We start from the raw sequence: 23330 nt of genomic DNA, 5'->3' as shown, positions 1-23330 counted from the left end.
TATTGTGCGCTGGGCATTATGCCCAACGCACAATAGCTTTTGTTTTGTAAACATGTTTTTGAAACTGCATATGAGAGTGAGCGAGATGACTAGATCTAGATCTCACTCCCTCTCACAAGAAGCTCTGAAAACATGTTTACAAATAAAAGTTATTGTGCGCTGGGCATTAGTCAGTTCTTTTCTGGTGTCTTAATCAGAAATTTCATCTCCTTGGGTACTGTATCTAAAGATTTTTAACCATTCGATGTTTTCATCTTCATCAGAATCATGGAGTAAGGGAAAGTGGTCTGCCTTTAAATACGGCAGCCTTTGAATGTTTCAATTTTTCTCTTATTTTTCAAAGCAAAAATTCTATTTTATGAACAATAGTTAATACTATTAACTATTTTCTATTAAATTCGCTTAACAAAATGGAATTTTAGCTTTGGGAAATAAGAGAAAAATTGAAACATTCAAAAACTGATGCATTCAAAGGAATGTCACTTTCCCCCATAATTCTTCTCAATAATTTGCAAAAACACTTTCAATTTGTTCTTTTAAGGCTTTTATACACTATCAATCAAGAAAATTACATCTGCAGAACGTCAATTCAATCAGGCCTCCAGGCGAAATGATTTATATTCTTCACTATAAAAAAATTAAATTGAAAACTAAATTGGCAGCGGCTGCCACTAGGGTCCTTCCAAGTGTTAAAATCCACAATTCTAAATTCTTAACATTGTAATTTACAATTTTCTTTTTAAAAAATGATACCGAAATTATTAAACGATCAAAACTATAAAAAGAAATGAAAAAAATGCTGGGATGCTAATCTAAATATTACTGTGTTATCACACTTGCACATTAAAATTTTAATATGATTCACATTAATTGACTCTGGTGAGAGTCCAAATGTGTAATTTGTGTGTTTGAATCATTTTATATTCAAAATTTGATTTATTTGTTGATAAAAAGGTAGACTTGGCCCGCAAAATTTGATATAAATAGATTTATAGCATTAATGCGAAAAATTAATGCGATTTTCTCTTTAATTTTTTAATGTGAAAAATATTTATGCTTTAAGTGAATTTAAACTTTTTTTTTGCAGACCAAGTTTACTTCTTTTTATCAATAAATAGAAAAACCCCAAATATTAAGTGACTCAAAGACACAAATAATATATTTGGACGCTCACAAGGGACAATTAATGTGAATCACATTAAAATTTTAATGCGCAAGTGTGATAACGCCGTTGAGGATGCTACCCATGAAAAATAGGCCACGCCCTCAAGAAAATTTCACATGACAAAAAATACTCTGAAAAATCAGCAATTGTAAATTCTCGAACATCGGAATTAATTTTGAGATCGAGATAAAGATTTAAAAAAAAAAATTGTTACTCTGATACTCTCTAAACTAGAATATTTTCAACTCTGTCAACTCACCTGTGTAACAGGGACCTTTGCAGTCATTTGATGACATCAATTTAAGGGAACTCGATACCGATTTTGGCGACGAAAGATCGTCATTTTTAAAGCTGGATGATGGCGTAAGATTGAATCCTTGCCTATCGAGACTTCGCACTTTCAGTGATCTCTGCTGATCATTTATTTCCAATTTATTCGTCCTCAGTATCACATCTTCCATCATCTCAGCCAATTCATCAGCTGCCGACTCCGACAGCATTGGCCTCTGATGTCGCCTCAGGGATCTCAGTTTAGCATATCCCTCCAGATCCTGCGGACTGATTGTATTCTCCCGAATGGGTACTCCAGTCAAAGAGATTTTTCTTAGCCTCTTCTCGCTCGGTTTGCGAATGTCCAAGAGATTCGATGTCGATGGAATTGGACTGAGTGTCTGCTGTAGATCCCCAATGATATTCTTTCCCACAATTGAATCACAGCTACTGACACCGGAAGTATTGGAATCTGTTCCTGAGTTGAATCTTGTCCGATTTGTTGCCGTCATGAGACTCAATCCGTCCGATGTCTTACTTTCTGACAGTGATCTCATGTGTTTGGCATTTGTCCGACTGGCTGAACTCTCTGGCAGAGTCTTTGACTTGGACTTTGGTGTTACTCCTTCATCGGTTTCGGTTATGTGAATACTGGTATCGTAGAATTCGTCAAATTTGAGTTTACTCTCATTGGCTTCGTCAAAATAAAAGGATGTTTCTGTTGTCCCAAAATCCACCACATTCTCCTCAATGCCACGATAATTGTACGGTGGCATATCACCAATTTGATGCCTCATAGGCGTCAAATGTTTCGACAGCCAATCTTCGGGCTCACAAACTGGCCAAATGGTATTCCGATCGTGCCTTACACACATCCAATCCAGTTTAAACAGAATATTCGCCCCAGCACTTGTACTCCCAATCAATCCCAAAACATTGAGTGCCGTAGCCCTTACGGAATACACCTCACAGTGTTTAGCCAGGAAGATTATCTTCTCATACACACGTGATATTGGATCATTGAGATATTCAACACCTTCAGTACTCGTTGACACATGTCCCAGAGCCCACAGTGCCGATTTCATGGTCAAACTCTCCAATTCATCCGTACATGTGCCCTGAGACAGAATCTCAATGAGCTTTGGAATATTTCCGTGCTTCTGCAGTATTCCCATGCCAGCACTTGTTTGCACCAACTGCCCATAGAGATGGGGCAGGACATTTGCAGGAATTATTGTAGGACGTGTTGAACAACTCCGTCGGCTGTACGTGCCATCTTCATTCTTCGTGTGCAGTGTTAAGTTCGAATGAATATCCGCCTCCACGAGCAGTACATACCTGCAAAGGTATTAAGATGGAAATTTTGCCGTGATGCACATGCAAGACTTTATTTGAATTTACGACTAGGATGTCTTATGAATGAATTTTCCATCTACTCATTTTCATCCTATTTGAGGAGTGTTTTTTTTTATCATAGGATTTATTTTCCGTATTATACAGCAATTTTAAAGATTTTTAATTAATCATCGATAAAATTCTCTAAAAAAAAATTAAGTTTGTAAAACCAACACCAGAGGCGTTGTAAACTTAAATATGTAGGTTCTTTTCTCACCCCCTAGGGTGGAATCACCAGTTCTCGCCAGTGCCCCACTTCTCGCCACTTACATTGAAATCGCTATTTTTCGCAATTTATGAAATAAATGAGTCGCATTTTTTTTTGTATTGTTTCTGCTTCTACGCATAGAATCGAAAAATAATAATTATTCGTTTTGGATTCACGATTTTGATCACTTTTTAGAGCAATATTTTAAGCAAGTGCATCGAATCCAACATCTCTTACCAAATGTACTAAGTGTCGTCAAATTTTCATCAGGCCAAAAATACCTATTTGGGTAAATAATTTGTCTATTGAATATTTAATTGCACTTGTGGAATACATAAAATTTGTATTTAGTCAATTAATATTTCATTTTATATTATTTTTGCATAAAAATGAGGCATGGCGAGAAGTGGTAATGTTCTGGAATTGATTTTACCACCTGTCGCCATATCTTTTCAATAGGCGACGCTAACTTCACTTCGTACATTCTCAGTTGTCAAATCTCCATTGTTTACTTTCTGCAAAAGTCCCATAATTTGATTTCTCAAATAAAAGTGAAGAAAAATCATTTAAAGAGAGTAATAATAAAGTGATCACAAGGAAAGAGAAATGGTGAATGTATTCTTTTCATAGCATTGCCTAAAATAACCGAGTGTGGTTCTTTTCAAGTGGGTGGCGAGAAGTGGTTACAAATTTTACAAAACTGGCGAAAAGTGGTAAAAAGTGGCGACGAAATGGTTATTTTTGCATTATTAATAAAAATCAGTTTTTTAAGTAGTCCAGCGTTATGTTCTAGGATTATTGTTTTCACGTATCTAGAGCCAATACATCTAAGTAACTTTGTGTCAAATTTGACTTATCTTGTAACAAGGATTCAAAAGTTATGATTAAATGAATTTAATTTTTTCCTAAACATGGCGATAGCCGGTTATTCCACCCTAGTCGAGATTATTTTCGTTTGACAAAATTCATATGGAATATCAAACACAATAATGCTTAATGGCCTCTATACACTAGAAAAAAAATACAATGGCGACAAGATAAATAGCACACCTTCAGTGATTTTCCTATTAGGTGTGATTCCTTCTAATCACACCTATTGTAATCCTCGGATTTTCTAAAAGTGCTCCGATCGAGCTGAAATTCACAGGGTATATGTTTTGAACATCCCTGATGCCGAAAATCATAAGCCGGCAATTTCGAGTCCGGCTGCCGTCCGGCCGTCCGTAGTACGCAATATCTCTGGATTGGATAGAGATATCTTCATAATTTTTTTTTAAATATATCTACGTGCGCGTACGACGATTTCTGTCCTATTAGTTTTTTGAAAAACCTGTTCTAAACCGGTTAAAAATCACGTTTTGTTGTTTATCTCGAAATCCTATTATGCAATTTTGATTTTTTTTATGTTTATGTTGTAGCCCAGAAAATTTAGACTAATTTAAAAAAAAAATTAAGGACATTCGTCTAGCGGTTCTCGAGATATTTCATTTTGAAGATTTCAATTTTAAGAAAATTTGCTATTAGCGTCAGGCGGGAAAAAAAGCGGGAGAAGCGGCGTCGGACAAGCTTTCCCCATATATATAGCACTCTCTCACTCTCCCTTTCTCTCTCTCCTCCTCTCAACATGGTGAGTCTATATCCGAAGATTTGAAAGGTGGCATATACAATTCACGATCCGCGATGTCTTTTGCGGATCTTCGCGAGGCGCGAATTTTCTCGCGGATTTTCGCGGGACGCGAAATTTTTCGCGGATTCTCGCGGGTTGCAAAATTTTTCGTGGATTTTTGCGGATCGCGAAATTTTACGAAATTTCAGACACTTTTATGCATTTCTCGTCCAATTTTCTTAATTTTCCATTGAAATTTTGCACATATCAAGCCTGAAAGAGGTTCCAAACGGATGTAAAGTTTGAGGCCTCTGTCTCTCATAGTTTCCGAGATAATCGACTTTAAAGATTTTCAGACACTTATGCATTTCTCATACAATTTTACGTATAAATATCGTTCGAGTTTGCCACAATCCGATTTTGCAACGAAGGAATCACACCTCTATAAGCTGATCTAAGCTTATCACTGGTTTTTAATGTTTTTTGATATAATTTCAATTCTTATACCTGATTATGCTTTATTTTTTAGAAAACATAATAACCATTGTGAAGAAAAATGATAATTATTTAATATTCGTATCTGTTAAAACCATGTGTTTTTGTCATCTAATGAGTTTAGGTATAATTCGTGTGTGGACAATTTCAATAGCATACTTTCATTTTCTCTGAAAATATTACCTGAAATTTACTTTTATTTTCAAATTTATATTTCTGTATTGTTGATCATTTATAGGCATTAATGCCATAAATTTTCGTAAAATGAAAGAATGAGAACTGAAAAATTATGTAAATAAAGCCTTTGGTGCAGATGTACACGCTTTACGTAAAAAAGTTTAGGATAACTAAGATTTTTTTTTTAATAAATTGTCTTGTTCAAGGAAGAGAACGATTAATAATTTACTAATTTTTTATGATAAAACTTAAAAATCACGCGAAAAACTCAAAAATTTTGAGAAGAGTGGCCATTTCTAAAAAAGACTCTGCCATTGTTCGTATAATAAAATTGAATTCTTTTGCAGCCATACCGAAAATAAAGGAACAAATTGAACAAAATTTGAAGAAGTAACTCAAGTGAGCATTACTAAAAGACAATTACAGTAGACTCTCACTCAATCGGCTCTTTTTCAATCGGGCGACAAATTTTGTTGACAATTTTCACGTTTAAGTATGAAGCTAATTTGCTCAAATTCGCTGTAGTTCTTCCTATTTTATCGTGATTCTTTATAATTGAGCGCTTTTTGTGGAATTTACAAAGACTTTGACGCTCAATTCTATCCCTAAACCGGATGACATTTTGCCCCATATCCCCGATTGAGAGAGAGTCTACTGTATGTAAAAATACCCGGTTTAGAAGCGTTGTCAGACGTACAGAGTTAGTATTCAAACGATACCGTAACTGTTGTTTGATTTTTGTTAAAGAGCATATGCAGAAACACATGTAATTCTGAAATAATATACTTTGAACCGATGTATTCCTGTTTAATACCATTGGATATGACATAATAAAATATTAGGTGTCTCAAAAGTCAAAAATTTTGTCCTTGATACATAACTAAGAACGTAAAACTTAGCGGTGGTAATTTTATATTACAGGGTTACTTTTTGTGAAGTCGCGTATGGCCTGTTATATGGAATATTAAGCAATATAAACGAATTTGTTTGAAAAGATATCTTTGGACAAGACATGTACTTCAACATCGAAAAGGATTTGCTTTTGGTTTTTAAGTTTCAATCAAGCTAATGATCCCAAACTCACTGCCAAGAGTTTTTAAAAGTGGTTCAATCAGAACAAAATTGACCTTCTGGAATAGCCAGGACGGTCTAAGGACCTCAATCCTGTTGAATTTAAAGGAAAAGATTGATCACAAGATAAATTTCTCGAATGTGACTAATTTGGAATAGTTTTAAACAGATATCCATACTACATGAAATACAATTACATTAGAATAGTGCCAAATCCTGATTTCCTTAATGATCCTTCTTTAGCCATCGCTTATGCCCTAGACACACTTACGACTAAAGTCCAGAGACGGCTAAGCTCGCTCATAGCCAAGTCAGTTCCTGACACGCTACGGACGAGGATTAGCGTTCACTGGTATCCACAAAACATAACTTTCATGGGTTTTTATGCAGGTATTTCTACTGAAATGCACTAATACTCCTCTGAAAATGAAACTATTGAAAACTGTTTTTTTTTTCGACTTTTGCGCGCAAGATTCACTGTTTGCGCGCAATTTCTTTTCTTGCGCGCAAGCTCTGTTTTTGCGCGCAAACTTTTTTACGCGAAAAACATTTTATTTGAGACTGAAGAAGGTAATACCATTCAACAAAAAGGCTTCAGTTCCCGGTTTCCAGAAAAAGCGTTTAGTTTCTCTGTGGATTCGTCCTTATTTACATAGTATATTTTGTTCCGAAAAAAGGGCCCGTTTGGGGAAAAATTAGGTATTAAGAAATGGTTTCACGGAATATTTTTTGTTACTGGTATATACCTTATGTATAAATCGCCTTTCACATTAACATTTTCCTTAACATTGTCCCTTAATCTGAATTATATCTGGAACGTACGACTTTTTTCGGAACTAAGGAAGTATTTAATTTGCTTTTACGAAAAAAAACTATATATTGGTTAAATAGCCTTATTCAAATTATGTATATTACGTCATTTTGTGTATTTGTTTAAAAAAAATCTTTTGAAATCGTTGAAAATATCAAGAAAATATAAGTATACGTTGCATTTACAATATCTAAGGCCAACACATTCTTATAAAACACTATCTTAATTATTTTATAATAAGGTTATGTAGGTTTTGCACGCAATTTAGATTGTCTTTTTTGTCAAGTGCTATTGATTTATTTCTTTCTGAAAGAGTATAAGAATTAATATTTCGATTAATAACAGCTCCATTTATCTTGCGGACAGATAAAATCAAGGGACATTTTCTTCGTGTCTTTTCTTTGAAATATTATTCCAAGGGGCCAGTAAACTGTTTTAGAATTTTTATTGTCCGTAGAATACCCATATGTATTTACTTTAATAAAAGGATTCGATGGAAAAGGGGAATCTTGAATATGTAATTTTTTCCCGAACATCCTCGATCTTGGGCACAGAGGGACAAGAATGAGGATATTCGGGGTGTTATTTTTTTCTGGCATAAAAAGGGAATTTTGCAAAAGCATATCGTTGTCGCTCTTACTTTGACATTCAAACGATTTACGCTTCACCCTTGGCTCCACCTAAGATTTCACAGAAAATGAAGTGACCAAACATCCCCACGTGTATTTTTGTTATTTAAAATGTTAAAAAATAGAGCATAATCTTTATAACTTTTTTTCAAAATATTTTCCAAAAATACTTTGTAAGCTAATGAGATAACAAAATTTTGTTCATTTATAGTTAGTATAAAACACAAAGAGGAAAACTGCAACATCAGAACCTACTATTTTGAACAATTTTTAAAGAATTGTTTATAGAATCCAAGCAATAAAACTGAGGATACCCATTATTTTTATCAAGATAGATCTAAATGCTACCCATGATTGCGTAGTGCATTAGTTCCATTTATTTTAATAATTAAAGAAAAATCAACAGTGTCTTAAACTCCCCTGTTCCTAACATCTCCGGTCTCCCATATTTATTTATGAAAACTGTCGACATAAATTTCAATCTTCAAATTTTCTAAAATCAAATCCATTTTTCTAAAATTAATGAACTTTTCTTCTAAATTCAGTCCTATTTATTATAGATAGATATTGGGTTTTAGTAGCAGGATTTTTTTTTAAATAAATTAAATATATGATAAATCTCTTCTTATCCGCTGTAGAATTGATTTCATCATCATCATCATTTTCAACCACTTATCGCTATCGGGTCGCGAGTTGGACTGATTTAAAAAATAATTTATTAAATTAATAATAATATTAATTATTATTATTATTATTATTCATTTCAATATGAAAAAAACGTAAAAGATAAATGCTGCGCGCATCTACGCGCATAAAATATACTTTGCGCGCTGCGTCGTAAAAATCAGCTTGCGCGCATAAATGCGCGCACTCAGTGCGCAGATCCCTACTCTGGACTTTAGTCGTAAGTGTGTCTAGGGAATGCACAAATTCGAGCGTACTTGGAGTACCGAAGTCAACTCACTTTAATAAATGATATGGAAAGTTTCCGGGCTTCTTGTGACATTCTACGTTTCCCTTACATGATAAGGAAGAGGATTTGGTAAAATTGGTTCATGAAATGAAGAACAATGGGCATCCTGTTGAGGCGGATTAGCTGTCGAAATGTACATCCAAGTTGTCCAAATTAATAACCAAGTTGTCCAAAATTCGAGTGAAATTCACCTCTGCATATCAATTCATTTTTAAACGTATTAAGACTAATTTAATAAAAACAAAGACAATAAACCCTTGCAAAGTTTCTAGACAACCCTTCTGATAAAAGAGTAACAAAAAAAGTCAATTAGTATCGAAAATATCACACTTCAAACTTGGAACATCGATGCTTATAAGCAAACTGTCCAAAATTATGAGCCTTTACCCTAGAGACCATAAAATGAAAAGTGAAGAAAATGCGTTTCAAATTATTCATTTGATTTCCACCCGATCCCTTGGAAACCTGCTCGAAGCTCTTTTGTTTTCGTCTCTTTATTATTTTCGAATGCACTTCAAAAATTGGCTTCTAAACTTTTTATGGTAAATATTTTTAGAAAATAATTTATTTATTTATTTTTATTTAGAAAATTGAACGATTTTTTGACCTTGTAATTCAGGGAAACCCTCTTAAAAATAATTCCTTCGACTTACCGTTTATTGTAGCTGTTTGCCCAGTATTTGGTTTGATCAACGACATTCGCATTAATATGATTTAATCCCTTGATGGTGGAGTAAAAACGAATTTTAACAAGTTTCCCCGCATCTCCTAGACTAGCCAATGGTGGCCACATGCTCACAAGTTCATTCAGATAGAGCTGAAAAAGAGAATTAAAACAATTTTTGAGTGAAAAAGAAAACTTGGTAGTGCTGCGTTGAAGGGTAAATGTTTACCGGTTCGTGACAAGCCTCTTCGAGAATTTCCAGCGCAGCATTAACTACGCTCTGTTCAGTGTCTTTAGCCTGATTGACGAGCATAGGCAATCCCCACATTTCAAAATTTGGTATCTTGGCTCGCATCAGAACCAGCATAAATTGGGTAGCGTACAGCCTTCCACTTCGATTGACAGATTCCGTGAGGGCTTTCTCGAGAATCTGCCGTGGCATAGGATCTCGGGAATAGTCCAATCCGGACACAATGAGCTTAATGTAGCAAACGTGATTTGTTGTGGTCACAAGATGCATCAGTTGATTGAAGATGTCAGTATTTTTGAGAATAATGACACCATGATCACTGCGACACATCCGACCAATAAGAAGGAAATACTGCTGACACATTGTACTGATCATGTGTTGAGGACTAAAGAGACAATCATGGGCACTACGGGATGTCGAAATGGCCTGAAGATGTGAATTTATATCGGCAAAAAGATCTGTGAGATGCCTCAGAGATTCCAAGGAATATGTAAATTTATGGACTTTAAACTGCGTCCCACCATCCTGACACCTCAGTAGCCAATCTACCAGTTCAACCCCTGCCAAAACTGTCCCAGGAACATGCCTTCCATGCCCCAAATCCTGATGCGAGAACCTATTGTTGCTCGGCTTGAAGTAGTGAACGAGCCTTCGGATAAATCGACATTGATTGTCATCCATCTTCAGCAGACTATTTGACTTCAGGATCGCCACAATAACATCCCAATCCCAGACATTTCCATCCTTATTGAGCAGTACATTGGACTCCTTCAGCAGACGATCACTCACTTCTTTTCCCGTATCGAATAAATGCAGCAATTTGCTACGTTTAAAGCTTCCAGACTTTTTGATAGTGCCAATTTTACTACTTCCACTTCCACTTCCATTGACACTTCCCTCCCCACCAAGATCTCCTGCTCCCGATGTACTAGATGATCCCACTGAATCATGCCTCTTCCTCTCTAGCGTCCCACTAAATCGACTCGTTAGCAAAAGTGTTGGATTATCACTGATCCCAGTGATTTCTCGCTTAAACAGTTTCGTATGCACAATCCCCCCACTCTGGATGATACTGTCCAGAAACAGTGAACATGAAGCAGGTCGATTCTTCATTATCTGATGCAGATCCTGAAGAGCAGCAACAGCTGCTGTCGCCTGATGATTTCCCTGAGCTGCATGGGCAATTAACGTTGGCAATGACGGACTCGTGCTGCAAATATCTGCTGGCAGAAGTGTATGCATCAGATGCAAAAGTCTCCCTAGCAAAACTGTCGCCCTGACCGAGATAAAAGTATCACTCGATACAATCACCTCCACCAGAGCATCCAATAAGCCTGTCTCCAGAAAACAATACAGAAGTAGTGCCAAATGGATTTCACAGGGATTTGGCACACGATTTGCCAATGTTGGCAATACACTTCTCCCCTCCATGGCCACAAAACCCTCACTCAGACGCCAATTGTCCTGAAAATCTGCCGGATCAACGACAGACAGTGCTACTGAATACTCATCTGTCCACACGGGTTGTGGCAGCTCCAGTAGTTCATATAACAAATCCAGAATTGCTTTCTACATTTTTTTGTTTTTTTTGTTTTTTTTTTTGCAAAATAAAAGCAATCTTTTAGTATATAAAAGAAAATGAAAAAAAAATAAAATAAAATAGAGAAGAAGATACATTACCCTAACTTCTAGTTGATTTAAATACAAAACATCAACGATCGCTTTTAAACCAGATGGTTTGCTTGGATCACAGAATTCAATGGTGCCAGCCCAGCTTCTAAGTACAGAAAGAAGTGCCAAGCGACTGCAAGTGAATCGCAAATCTCGAGCATCTCTGGAAATTTAAAGAAGGGTCACAATCATTCAAAAATCTTTAGTCCGATAAAAAACCCGATGCAAATAAAAAAAAAAATTAAAATTTACTATCAATTCCAATTTGAATAATTTATTTAGAGTATGGTAGTATTAATATATCAAACTTAAAGATCAGGAATAAACATATCATTATCAAACTGTATAATCATTGAAACTTTGGGGAATGATGATAAAAGTTATAATCAAAGGGTAATTCATATTGAGAAACCCTTGTCAATTGTCCGAAAAATGTTTCCGTCCGAGAAATCCAAAAAATTTCATCGCAAAAGCCGAAAAAACCCAGAAGTTGCAATACGAAAACCAAGGACACCGAGGATTCCAAAAATTGGATTATGAAATCCGAGAAACCTAAAATTTGCAACGTGATACTCGAGAAACCTGAAAATTGTACCTAGAAATCCGACAAACCCGAAAGTTGCAACGGGAAATCCCAAAAATCCAATAATTCCATCGAGAAATCCGAGAACTCCAAAAGTTTCATCGCGAAATCCGAGAAAACCAAATACTGCATCGCGAAACCCAATAATTGCATCACAAAAGCCAGAAGTTGCATCGCGTAATCCGAGGATATCAAGGATTCCAAAAATTGAATCGTGAAATCCGAAGAACCTAAAATTTATATCGCGAAACCCAAAAAACTAAAAAATTACATCGAGAAACACAAAAAATCCAAAACATTCCATTGCGAACTCCGAGATTTCCAAAAGTTTCATCGCGAAATCCGAGAAACTCAAATATTGCATCGCGAATTCCAAGAAACCCAATAATTGCATCACAAAAGACAGAAGTTGTAATCGCGAAATAAGAAAAACCCAAAAGTAGCATCGCGAAACCCGAAAAACCCAAAAATTGCATCACGAAACCGGAGGATATCAAGGATTCTATAAATTGAATAGTGAAATCTGAGAACCCCATAATTGCATCGCGAAATTGCAAAAAACCCAATAATTGCATCGTGAAATACAAAAAAGTTGCATCGTAAAATCCAAGAAACCAAAAATTGCATCGCGATACCCGAAAAACCCAAGACTTGCATCACGAAAGCCAGAAGTTGCATCGCTAAATCCGAGAAACCCAAAAGTAGCATTGCGAATACCGAAAAACCGAAATATTGCATCGCGAAATCCGAGGATACCAAGGATTCCAAAAAAAATGTATCGTGAAATCCAGGGAACCTAAAATTTGCATCGCGATACCCGAGAAATCCAAAATTTGCATTGCGAAATCCGAGAAACCCATAAGTTACATTGCGAAACCCAAGAAACTAAAATAATTGCATCGTGAAATCCAAAAGTTGCATCGTAAAATCCAAGAAATCAAATAGTTGCATCGCGAAACTCGAAAAACCAAAAAACTTGCATCACGAAAGCCAGAAGTTGCATCGCTAAATTCGAGAAACCCAAAAGTAGCATCGCGAAACCCGAAAAACCCAAAAATTGCATCGCGAAATCCGAGGATACTAAGGATTCCAAAAAAATTGTATCGTGAAATCCGGGGAACCTAAAATTTGCATCGCGATACCCGAGAAATCCAAAAGTTGCATTGCAAAATTGAGAAACCCATGAGTTACATCGCGAAACCCAAGAAACTCAATAATTGCATCGTGAAATCCAAAAGTTGCATCGTAAAATCCAAGAAATCAAATAGTTGCATCGCGAAACCCGAAAAACCCAAAACTTGCATCGTGAAATCCGAGGATACCAAGGATTCCAAAAATTCTAAAATTTGTATCGCGATACCCGATAAACCTGAAAATTATATCATGAAATCTGAGAAACCCAGAAGTTGCAACGCGAAACCCGAAAAACCCAAAAATTGCATCGAGAACCCAAAAAAATCCAAAAATTACATCACGAATCCCGAGAAACCCAAAAATTGCATCGCGAAACCTGAGAAACCCAAAAATTAGGGCCTTGACAGATCTGGGGATTAGCCGAGAGACGACTTAGCGTAATTATATTAGAAATAATGGTCAAACTACATTTCCATCATTTTCCACTAAGTCGTCTCTCGGATTAAGTCGTAAGTGTGTCTAGGGCATTACATAGCGGAACCTGAGAAACCAGAAACCCTTGTCAAAAAAAAAAATTGGAATGAATTACCCCTTGAATTATAGTAAAAAAAATATAACTTTAGTGCTATTTTTTGTATTTTTGGAAAATGACATTATCACATGAAAAGGATTTGATGAAGAAAAATAAATATGAAGCACAGATAAGATTTTGCCAGGGGTCAGTTCTCCATTTCGGATTACCGATGCATCCAGGCCACAATTGAGCCCCTTATGCTTTTGCACTCGCCTCTTCAGTTCAGTTCAATTTAAATCCAAATATTAAGCCTAGATTGTAACTTATTGTAACTGAGATATTTTACAGGTGACCTTGTAGTGCTCATAATTTTGGTTCCTTGCAACTCGGAAAGTAACTCGAAATTACAGTACAGTCTCGCTATAGGCCATCGCTCTATAGTCCACAATTTATGGACCGTTGATTTCAAAACACTGATTTTAAGTTTGGTTATGTTCTATAGTACGCGACATGCAATGTTGTCATAATTATTTTAATATTTTTGGCAAACTTTATTGAGTAGTTGTGATAATTGTGATTCATTAATGAAGAGAGCGAGGACAAGTACGACAATCGCAAAGAAAGTGGAAGCCGTCGAGCAATTTCAATACTAAAAATCGTTGATAATTTTAAAAAATTACATGGACTATAGTGCGACCCAAGTGTCAAATTTGAAACCAAATATGGACTATAGCGAGACTCTACTGTAGTGAAAATTTGAATTTTAGGGATAAAAAATCACGCTTAGTAGATTAAAATCTGCTAACAAACATTAAGGATAGAGTACGGTCAATTTCCGTTTAATAACACTATGCAACAAATTGACAACTTTTTTTTGGCACACGGATCTCACATGGTACGTTTGGTAGAGTCGAGTCTTCTGATCAAGAATCTGTTCTTGGTTTTTCTCCTATACGTCACAATTTTCTTTAATTAATTTTTTTTTGTTTTTGTTGTTTTGTCACATATTATCAATTATTCCTCCGGTTCTAGTGTACAGAACTTAACAAATGGGCATCCGTTGGAAAGGTAAGTAGTTTGGCTTCAACTTGAAAATTATGTGATATTTTTTCAAAAAATCTTTGGGGGCGGAAAAACAAAATCACACTAAAATTTCTCAAAAATGACCTAAGAAAGCAACTTTTGAAAAATCATATAAACTAAACTAAATATTAATATACTCTCTTCAGCACATAATAGACATAATAGACATCGGATTTCGCCCACCCGATATTCAATCTCTGCCAAAAACTGCAAGTTCATATCATTTCCCCTGTTTTCACTAGGGACCGTTTATACTCTGGAGGAATAGCTAAGAGTGTAGAGAATTGTAGGTCAAATAACTAGGTCACGCCCCTTTAAGAGTAATTTTATAATAAAATAGAAATTATTAAATTCCCAATGACTGCACTTAAAGCAAGCACCGTCCAATAGGGTGGAGTAACCACTTATCGCCACGTGTAGAAAAATGTGAAATTAATTTGATTATAACTTTTGACCGCTTATTATAAGATATCTCAAATTTGACACAAAGTTACTGAGATGTATTGATTCTAGATTCGTCAAAAAAGTAGTACTTTAATTTAATACTGGACTTTAAAAAACTGATTTTTATAAATAATGCAAAAAAAAACCACTTTGTCGACACTTTTTACCATTTTTCGCCAGTTTTGTAACCACTTCTCGCCACCCTCTTATAAACGTCCAAACTCGATTATTTTGGGCAATATTAATAATAATAATAATAATAATAATAATAACACTGTGCAACAATTTCAAACTTTTTTTTTGTCCCTGGGTTCTTATGCTATTTTTTCTATTGCTAGGGTCAAATGATTTACGAAAATACTTATCATTTTGATTTCATTTGGATTTTGCGTCTGGTATTTACGAAAAACGGTTTTTTTCCGTTTTTTGATACTTGGGTGCCTATATCTCCGAATCTGCTGAACTGATTTATTTCTTACTTTGGAACAATTTGTTGTCCTTTACATGCCCGATAAATCCTCTGAACAGATGAAGTTCGTACAACTGACACCAGGGGCGCTGTAGTCACAAATATGTCAGAAAACATGGAAAAATCGAACTTTTTAGCAACTTTGATCAAAAATATCTCGAAAACTAGAACTGTCCCTAACAATCTGTTTTGTGGGTTTGATAGAGAATTTAATCAGCTACATTTTCGTTCATGTACAACTTTTCTCTCAGATTATTTTTTAACCTCGATATTGAGGATCAAACGAAAAACGAGCACTCAGCCAACTAAAGAAAAACTTAACTATTTCGCAAATTTTGACTTTTTCTTTTCAAGTTTAGATAACCCAGAGTATTATTTTCACTTTTCTTACAGTTGTAGGACTTTATTAATACTTATTGCATTATAAAATGTGTTTAGATATAATACAAGGTAATAACTCAAACAATATCTTCAGTAAGATTTCAGTGTTATTTCAATCTCAAAAGATTATTACAAAAAAGGCATATTAACTGCATATTGTAAAATTTTAAATATTTAAAAGAATATTTCTTGTTAAATTGACGTTTTAGAATCAATAAGTATCTATTTTACCTTTTACATTCCAGTTACATATGGAAACTTTGCAAAAAATCCTTTTTCTAAATTCATTTCTTTTTATAATTCTTTAAAAATAATAATAATATTTAAAATAAAATAATAAATAATAAAATAATATAATAATAAGTAATAAAATAATATTTAAAAATTTAAAATGTCATATAAAAATCACCATAATATCGATATATAAGTATTAAATAATATAATAAAAGCTTGTACTGCCTAATTGCGAGGAAAGAAAGCAATAACACTCGAAATTGTGAAGGATTTATTAAGTTAGCTGAATGCTCATTTTTCGTTTGAACCTCAATTTCGAGGTTAAAAAATAATCTGAGAGAAAAGTTGTATATGAACAAAACTGTAGCTAATAAAATTCTCTATCAAACCCATAAATCAGATTGTTAAGGACAGTTTTAGTTTTCGAGATATTCTTGATCAAAGTTGCTACAAATTTCGATTTTTACATGTTTTCTGACATTTATGGGACTACAGCGCCGCTGGTGTCGGTTGTACGAACTTCATTTGTTCAGAGGATTTATCGGGCATCTAAAGGAAAACAAATTATTCCTTAGTGAGAAATAAATCGGTTCAGCAGATTCGGAGATATAGGCACCCAAGTATCAAAAGACGGAAAAAACGGTTTTGCCTAGATTCCAGGCGCAAAATCCAAATGAAATCAAAATGATAAGTATTTTCGTAAATCATTTGACCCTAGCAATAGAAAAAATAGCATAAGAACCCAGGGACAAAATCATCGTTGCACAGTGTAATAATAATAATAATAATAATAATAATAATAATAAAAATAATGCTGTCACAACATTCCATGAAGTAACAAGGCCTTCCCGCAAAGGGATTTCTAGACATGCATTATTATTTTTTTCTTGTACGGGATGAAGTTGTCAGTCCCATGCCCCGTGGTATCAAATGCAGTGAAGCTCACTGGATGCAATCCGAATACCCTTAACGTCAGAAAAATTCCTGGTGACCTAAAGGGGATTCGAACCCGGGACACTGGCATCATAGAGCGAGTGCTCTACCACTTGACCTATTGAGTTCCTGCTCATGTGTACTGTACAGAAATACTATTCTTTTACTAACCCTTTTAAGAAAATATTCAGTAGAAGTACAAACTGTCAAATTGGGCAATATTTTGTGAAGAATACATTCAGCATTTCTTTTTCCCCATGACCACCTTAGTATTACTCACTTTAAATGAATTTTCTTCGGTTTTATTTTGGAAATTAAATTATTAGACTGTTGCAGAAAATAAACAAAGCAGATTTGACAAATGAGAATCTACGAAGTGAAGTTAGCGTCGCTTACTGAAAAGCGATGGCGACAGGTGGTAAAATCAATTCAAAACATTACCACTTTCCGCCATGCCTCATTTTTACATAAAAATAATATTTAATGAAATATTAATAACCTAAATACAAATTTTATGTATTCTACGAATGTAATTAAATATTCAACAGACAGATTATTTATCCAAAAACGTAAATTTTGTTCAATGAAAATTTGATGGCACTTGTTATATTTGATAAGAAATATTGAATTCGATGCAATTGCTTAAAATATTGGTCTAAAAAATGCACAAAATTTTTAATCCAAAACGAATAATTATTATTTTTCGACTCTATGTGTAGCAGTAATAAAAATACAAATAACTTAGCGGCTCATTTATTTCATAAATTGTGAAAAATAGCGATTTCAATATAAGTGGCGAGAAGTGGGGCACTGGCGAGAAGTGACGATTCCACCCTAATGAGAGAAATCTGATTAAAAAAAATATTTTCAAAGTTCTGAAACTTTGACATTTTCATCAAACTGGCAACTTTGCGAATAAAAAATAGGGTTTTTTTTTATGGAAATGTTGATTATTTATAAAAATCAGCCGGACTTTTGAAACTGAGCATCTATAAATTCAAATTCTGGATTTTCAAGGTATTCCTGACATTTTTCACTGACTAATTTTTATTTTCAAGCCACAAATTGTATAGAAGGCGTGGCCTATTAGTACGGTGGTAATACGGTAAAGCCTTATGTACCGAAATGCTAGTAATTACCTTAAGATGCGTATCAGTAACTTGACAATTGTGAAATTTAATCTTTTGTTGAACCCGTAGCAGGCGTGGCCTAAAATTATTTTTGGGTTGAACTTATTTAGGAAGTTAAACCTCTCTACACGAAATAGATCTTTTAAGGCAACAGCATTTCGGAGAGGCTCAGAAAATTGCATTTGGCTTTTTCTGACGCCTTTTCTTTCAATTGTAGAAAGAATAATCGCAATCATTCGAATTAAATTGTAAAAAGTATTTATCACATACTAATTTGCTTTCTTCTTTTTTTTAATAATAAAATTATTATTTTTTTATTGTAAGATATATATCTTCCCTGTTATCTGGCACTCATTAAATTTTTGCTTAAAACTTTTAATTTAAAGAACATTCTCTCTCTCGCATGCAAGAAATCAGTGAGAGAAAATCAGTCCGGAAGTATTAAATCTAAAAATACTTCCCCTGCGATTGAAATTGAAAATACCACAGAAACAATAAACAAGACCAAAAGAGAAAGAGCGAGAGAAGGAGAGAGAGAGAGAGAGAGTTTGTTTTCTTGGCCAGTTAGACATGCAAAAATGTTCTGGTTATTTTCAACTCACTTATTCTTGTCCATGATGCCCAGTCTGTAGGTGAAGTCGCAGTAGGGAGCAGCCAGACATTCCAGGCGTACTCCGGCAATGTTTCGTGTATGGGGCCATTCCAGCAGATGCAGTAGGACTCCACAGAGACTCTCTGCAATCCTGGGACTGTGACATTCGAGGACATTGCGAGTGATGGCACTAACGCCACCGCAGACAATCAAAAGGATGGGATTGAGAACGCCAAATTCACAGAGAACAGCCAGGCAAGACCTTAGCATCCGATCACCATCCTCGGCGCCACTCTCACCCAGAGACACCAGACATCGCACGATGACCGGACTTATGAGATGAGGAGCAAGAATTAACATCCGACGGATTAACTTGAGGGCCTGAACCCGTTCCTCCTCATTCTTCAGCACAATATCCAGGCTCCGACAGACGATATGCGACAACTGAAGATCATTGAAGGTCTGAACATCCTTAGGACTGAACATCAGGTGCCTGATGGCCCTCAGAGCTGCTGCACGGACCTGTGTAAAAGTGTGCACAAGGCTGGGAGAAATGCTGCAAGGAATAATAAAAGTCGAAGATAAACACTGAGACGCTTATATCGATTAAGATTCTTTCGATATTTTTTTGAAAAGTATGCTAAGAAAAGTCCAACGGCAGCAAATATTTTGCAACTTGATTTAACAAAACGAAAAAAAATCTTATTAATATAAATTTCTCCGTAGACAACAATAAAATAATTTTTATTTATTTTTTTAATAAATTTTGTAAATGAAAAATTTTGAACACATATCACTGCTCGAACTCGACATTGAGAGCAATGATAATTGTAACTATAATCCCAAGATTTTCTTCCTACTTCTAAATTTCCACATTCCACTTCCAGATTACTTTTCAAGGGGACCTCCCCACCATCAATAATAGGGAAATCCGGAAGTCGTCGGGAAGATACAATCACTCAGGGAAACACATCAATTATCTCCAGAGCTTTCGGCTCGGTCTCTAAGCCTTCATCAGTGGCCAAGTCTTGCAATTTTTTCACTGAGACTCGTTCAGGGTTTTGGTCAGGATTACAACAGGGCATGAGAGGGAACAGGGGCACTATTCTTACACTGTCTTTTTTATTTTTTTTTTGTAGTATTTGGCACAATTTTGGGTTTTCTTCTTCGTCTTGTGTCTTGCTGGGAATTTCTCTATGACTAAATTTTTCCTATGTTTCTCAATAAACGTGACTCCGCAATATATTTTAAAAACTGGCCACTTTCACATAGTTTTTAAAATATGATTACAATGATTCACATATATATTGTGAAACATAGAAAATTTAGTCATTACGAAGCTTCCAATAGTATCAAGCATGGGTGCTTTCCCCTAATAATTTATGAATAAATAGATTATTTCAATTACTACAGAAAAGTCAAATTTTAAGTTTCTTATGGTTAAAATTTGATTATCGGACATAACTTTTAGAAAATAAGTTTTATGAATGAATTATTTGACTCATCAGAACAATTTATTGAAAATATTGGAGATAGACTGTCCATTATGTTCGAATTAACCCCTTACATATTAATAGAGGATTATTGTGAAGGAAAATACATTATGGTAGCACTGGGCTATTAAAGCCGCGTCTTATATCGCCTTCAGATGGGAGGTTTATCCCAGTCCCTGAACGTCTCAAAAATCTTAATAACAAACTATTTTGATGATTTTTCAAAAGCTAATGGATTATTTTGTCCTTAATATCCAGTCCTAAGTAACAATTTTCTCAAATATCTTGCTGGACAAGGAATTATAGAGTAACTAAGCCATATGGCTAAGCCTCAGATCTGAAGCCCGTATTACAATCACTGAATTTTATTTTTCTACGTTAAACCTTTACGACCACCATGTATTTTATGTAGTGTAGGTATAATAGTAAAGAATTTGTCACTCAGAATCAAATCAGATAAGAGAATTGACGAAAATATCAAAATCTACAATGGTAGCTAACTTTCCGTGCTCAACCTTTTAGTAAAACTTTGACAACTTTGTGCGAAACGGGAAAAGAGCAATAAGGGTATTTCTATCTCCGTTATGCCGGCTTCAGATCTAATGGCCTCTACACATTGGGAGAAATTTTTGTCAAAAATTGCTTTTTTGAAGGAAATTCCCTGCAGCGTTATAGGGGGAAACGTCAAATTTCTGACAAAAACGCAATTTTTGACGAAAATTGCTCCAAATGTGTAGACACCTTAAGGCTTAGCCCAGTTCCCGGTAATCTCAAAATTCAAATTAGGAACATATTTCAGTGGTTTTTCAAAATTTAATGGATCACTTGCCCATATTGTCCAATCTTAAGTGATAATTTTCCAAAAAATCTTGATTGATAAGAAATTAGGAAAGTTAAGCCATATGACTAAAGGCGTCTACACATTGGGAGCAATTTTCGTCAAAAATTGCGTTTTTGACAGAAATTTGACGTTTCCCCCTACAACGCTGCAGGGAATTTCCTTCAAAAAAGCAATTTTTGACAGAAATTGCTCCCAATGTGTAGAGGCCATAAGCCTTAAATCTGAAGCTTGTATTATGCTCTAGGTCTAGACAGATTTACGACTTAAGCCGCCAGGCAGCTTAGTGGGAAATCGTCTTTCGGCTTAAGCCATAAGTCTGTCCAGGACATTAGGCTATTTTTTAATGTCTCAATTTGAACATCAATTCCACAAACATAAGTTAATCAATATGCGTAAGGCAATAGTTTTGAACGAGTTGAATACTTTTCAATATAATTTAATTTAATTTAAATAAATTCCATATAAATGTAATACAGAAAAATCGGTAGACTTGTCTACATAAATTATAATCCCGTCTGACACAGGGTAAGGGGGCCCAGCGTTGAGCTATTAAATTAACACCCATCTATAGGAACTATTTTAGCCCTCATCGGCAAGATCCGAGTGGTAGGCACAAATTAAGGACTGAATCTTGCTACGGATATCAATGGCGGTGGAATGAAACTGTCAATTGCACATCCTGATTTCACCTTCGAATTTTATACAAATGACAAAAGCTACAAAGATATGGATATATTTTATTGAACCACGATGAACGATTTAACACTTTAGAAAAGCAAAAACTATTCTGAAAAAAATTGTCTCCTAAAAAATACCCCGAAAGGAAATAAAAACACGTATTTCAAGATTGGAAATTTGTCTACAGGTACCACGACACTTTTCTCTACACGAAACGCACTCACGCACATTTATTATTATTATAAAAAAACACTAAAAACACTGAGAATCTTTGTGATAATTTTAAAAACAAATGAAATGTTTTGGAAAATATTGAATCTTGTCACTGACAGCCGAGCAACACGGCCGGCAACATAATTTTCGTAGTTCCGCTCTTCACCACCATGAACGCAAAACAGTGTCCTTCACATATATTTAGTAAGGGGTATTTTGTATGGGAGCTTCTTAAAAGTAAGGTATGAAAGATAGGGGTTAATTGAGGCTATAATCCACGCTTACCTGGTCAGACGGGATGGTAATTATCTTTTCAAATAAGTTGATGTTGTAGATTCCACTCATTTTTTCTACAACAAGTCGCTTGGTAATATAAATTGCATAATAATCAAATAATGTTCATAGCACTTTTGATATTAATATTTAATAAAAATTCTTTTCAATATCTGAGCTTGATATTAGAAAATTAAGAATTTTTTAAGATCATTATTAGCATTTTTCTTTTACCAAATTTTAATATAAATGTAATTTATTATAAATTTATTAAGATTGAATAGAAATGCTTTTCAATGTGAAAATTAATTAAATTGTACTATACTACAACCTAGTTTGAGACCAATCTGTTGATTTCAATTGTTTACTCAAATGCAATAGCCGTAATTTCTAAACTCTTTTCCAAAATAACTAGGATATTGTATCATTGCAAACCCAATACTCACCAATAGAGGAAGTCCTCCACGGAGAAACCCAGATTCTGTGGTTCCCGGACTGATGAAGACCGCAGGAGTTGCACCAGAGCATTCAGCAGATTAAGTCGCTTATGTTCACTGGTGCCCCTGAAGCTGAGCGCTTGGTAGATGTCAAAGGCATTTTCTGCATCGCTCTTTGATATGTTAAGCTTGTAGCAATCCTCAGGCGGTCGACCTGGCAAAGGAGATGGGGCCCAATTTATAAATGGAGCAAATTACGCATCTCACAGCATTTTTTTTACCTTTCGACCGCATACTACGATTCCTTAGCATCCAACTCGATATAGCCATCTTTTCAGCAATTTATTTGAAGCACTGTGCACTGGAGCGTCACCGTGCGTATCCTTTGGTCACTTTTTCAAGCAATTTGCAGAATATTTTAACTATTTTCAAGGCTTTTGCACCCTTTTTTCCAATGCGTAAGCCCAATATTTTTCCGTATCCGGGTGACAGCACACAAAGTCACTTTTGATA

The 23330-nt window shown here is 35.0% G+C and overlaps 2 protein-coding genes across 2 annotated transcripts in view; one reads left to right on the top strand and one right to left on the bottom strand.

The window, feature by feature from the left end:
- LOC129805346 (rapamycin-insensitive companion of mTOR) overlaps positions 1-23329 on the bottom strand; it is a 33997-nt gene extending 10668 nt beyond the window's left edge. The window contains exons 1-7 of the mRNA XM_055853209.1: positions 23099-23329; positions 22827-23031; positions 18893-19438; positions 11395-11548; positions 9694-11283; positions 9454-9617; positions 1425-2773 (exon numbers count right to left, since the gene is read on the bottom strand). Coding sequence (XP_055709184.1) covers positions 1425-2773; positions 9454-9617; positions 9694-11283; positions 11395-11548; positions 18893-19438; positions 22827-23031; positions 23099-23147 — 4057 coding nt within the window. The 5' untranslated portion in view covers positions 23148-23329. The remainder of the gene's footprint in view (positions 1-1424; positions 2774-9453; positions 9618-9693; positions 11284-11394; positions 11549-18892; positions 19439-22826; positions 23032-23098) is intronic.
- Positions 1-23330, top strand: part of LOC129805353 (uncharacterized) — a 173711-nt gene that overhangs the window by 135267 nt on the left and 15114 nt on the right. The gene's annotated exons all lie outside the window — the stretch shown is intronic.

Source organism: Phlebotomus papatasi, chromosome 3 (assembly GCF_024763615.1).
Source record: "Phlebotomus papatasi isolate M1 chromosome 3, Ppap_2.1, whole genome shotgun sequence".
NCBI classification, from domain to species: domain Eukaryota; kingdom Metazoa; phylum Arthropoda; class Insecta; order Diptera; family Psychodidae; genus Phlebotomus; species Phlebotomus papatasi.
This window is presented reverse-complemented; position numbering and strand designations above follow the sequence as displayed.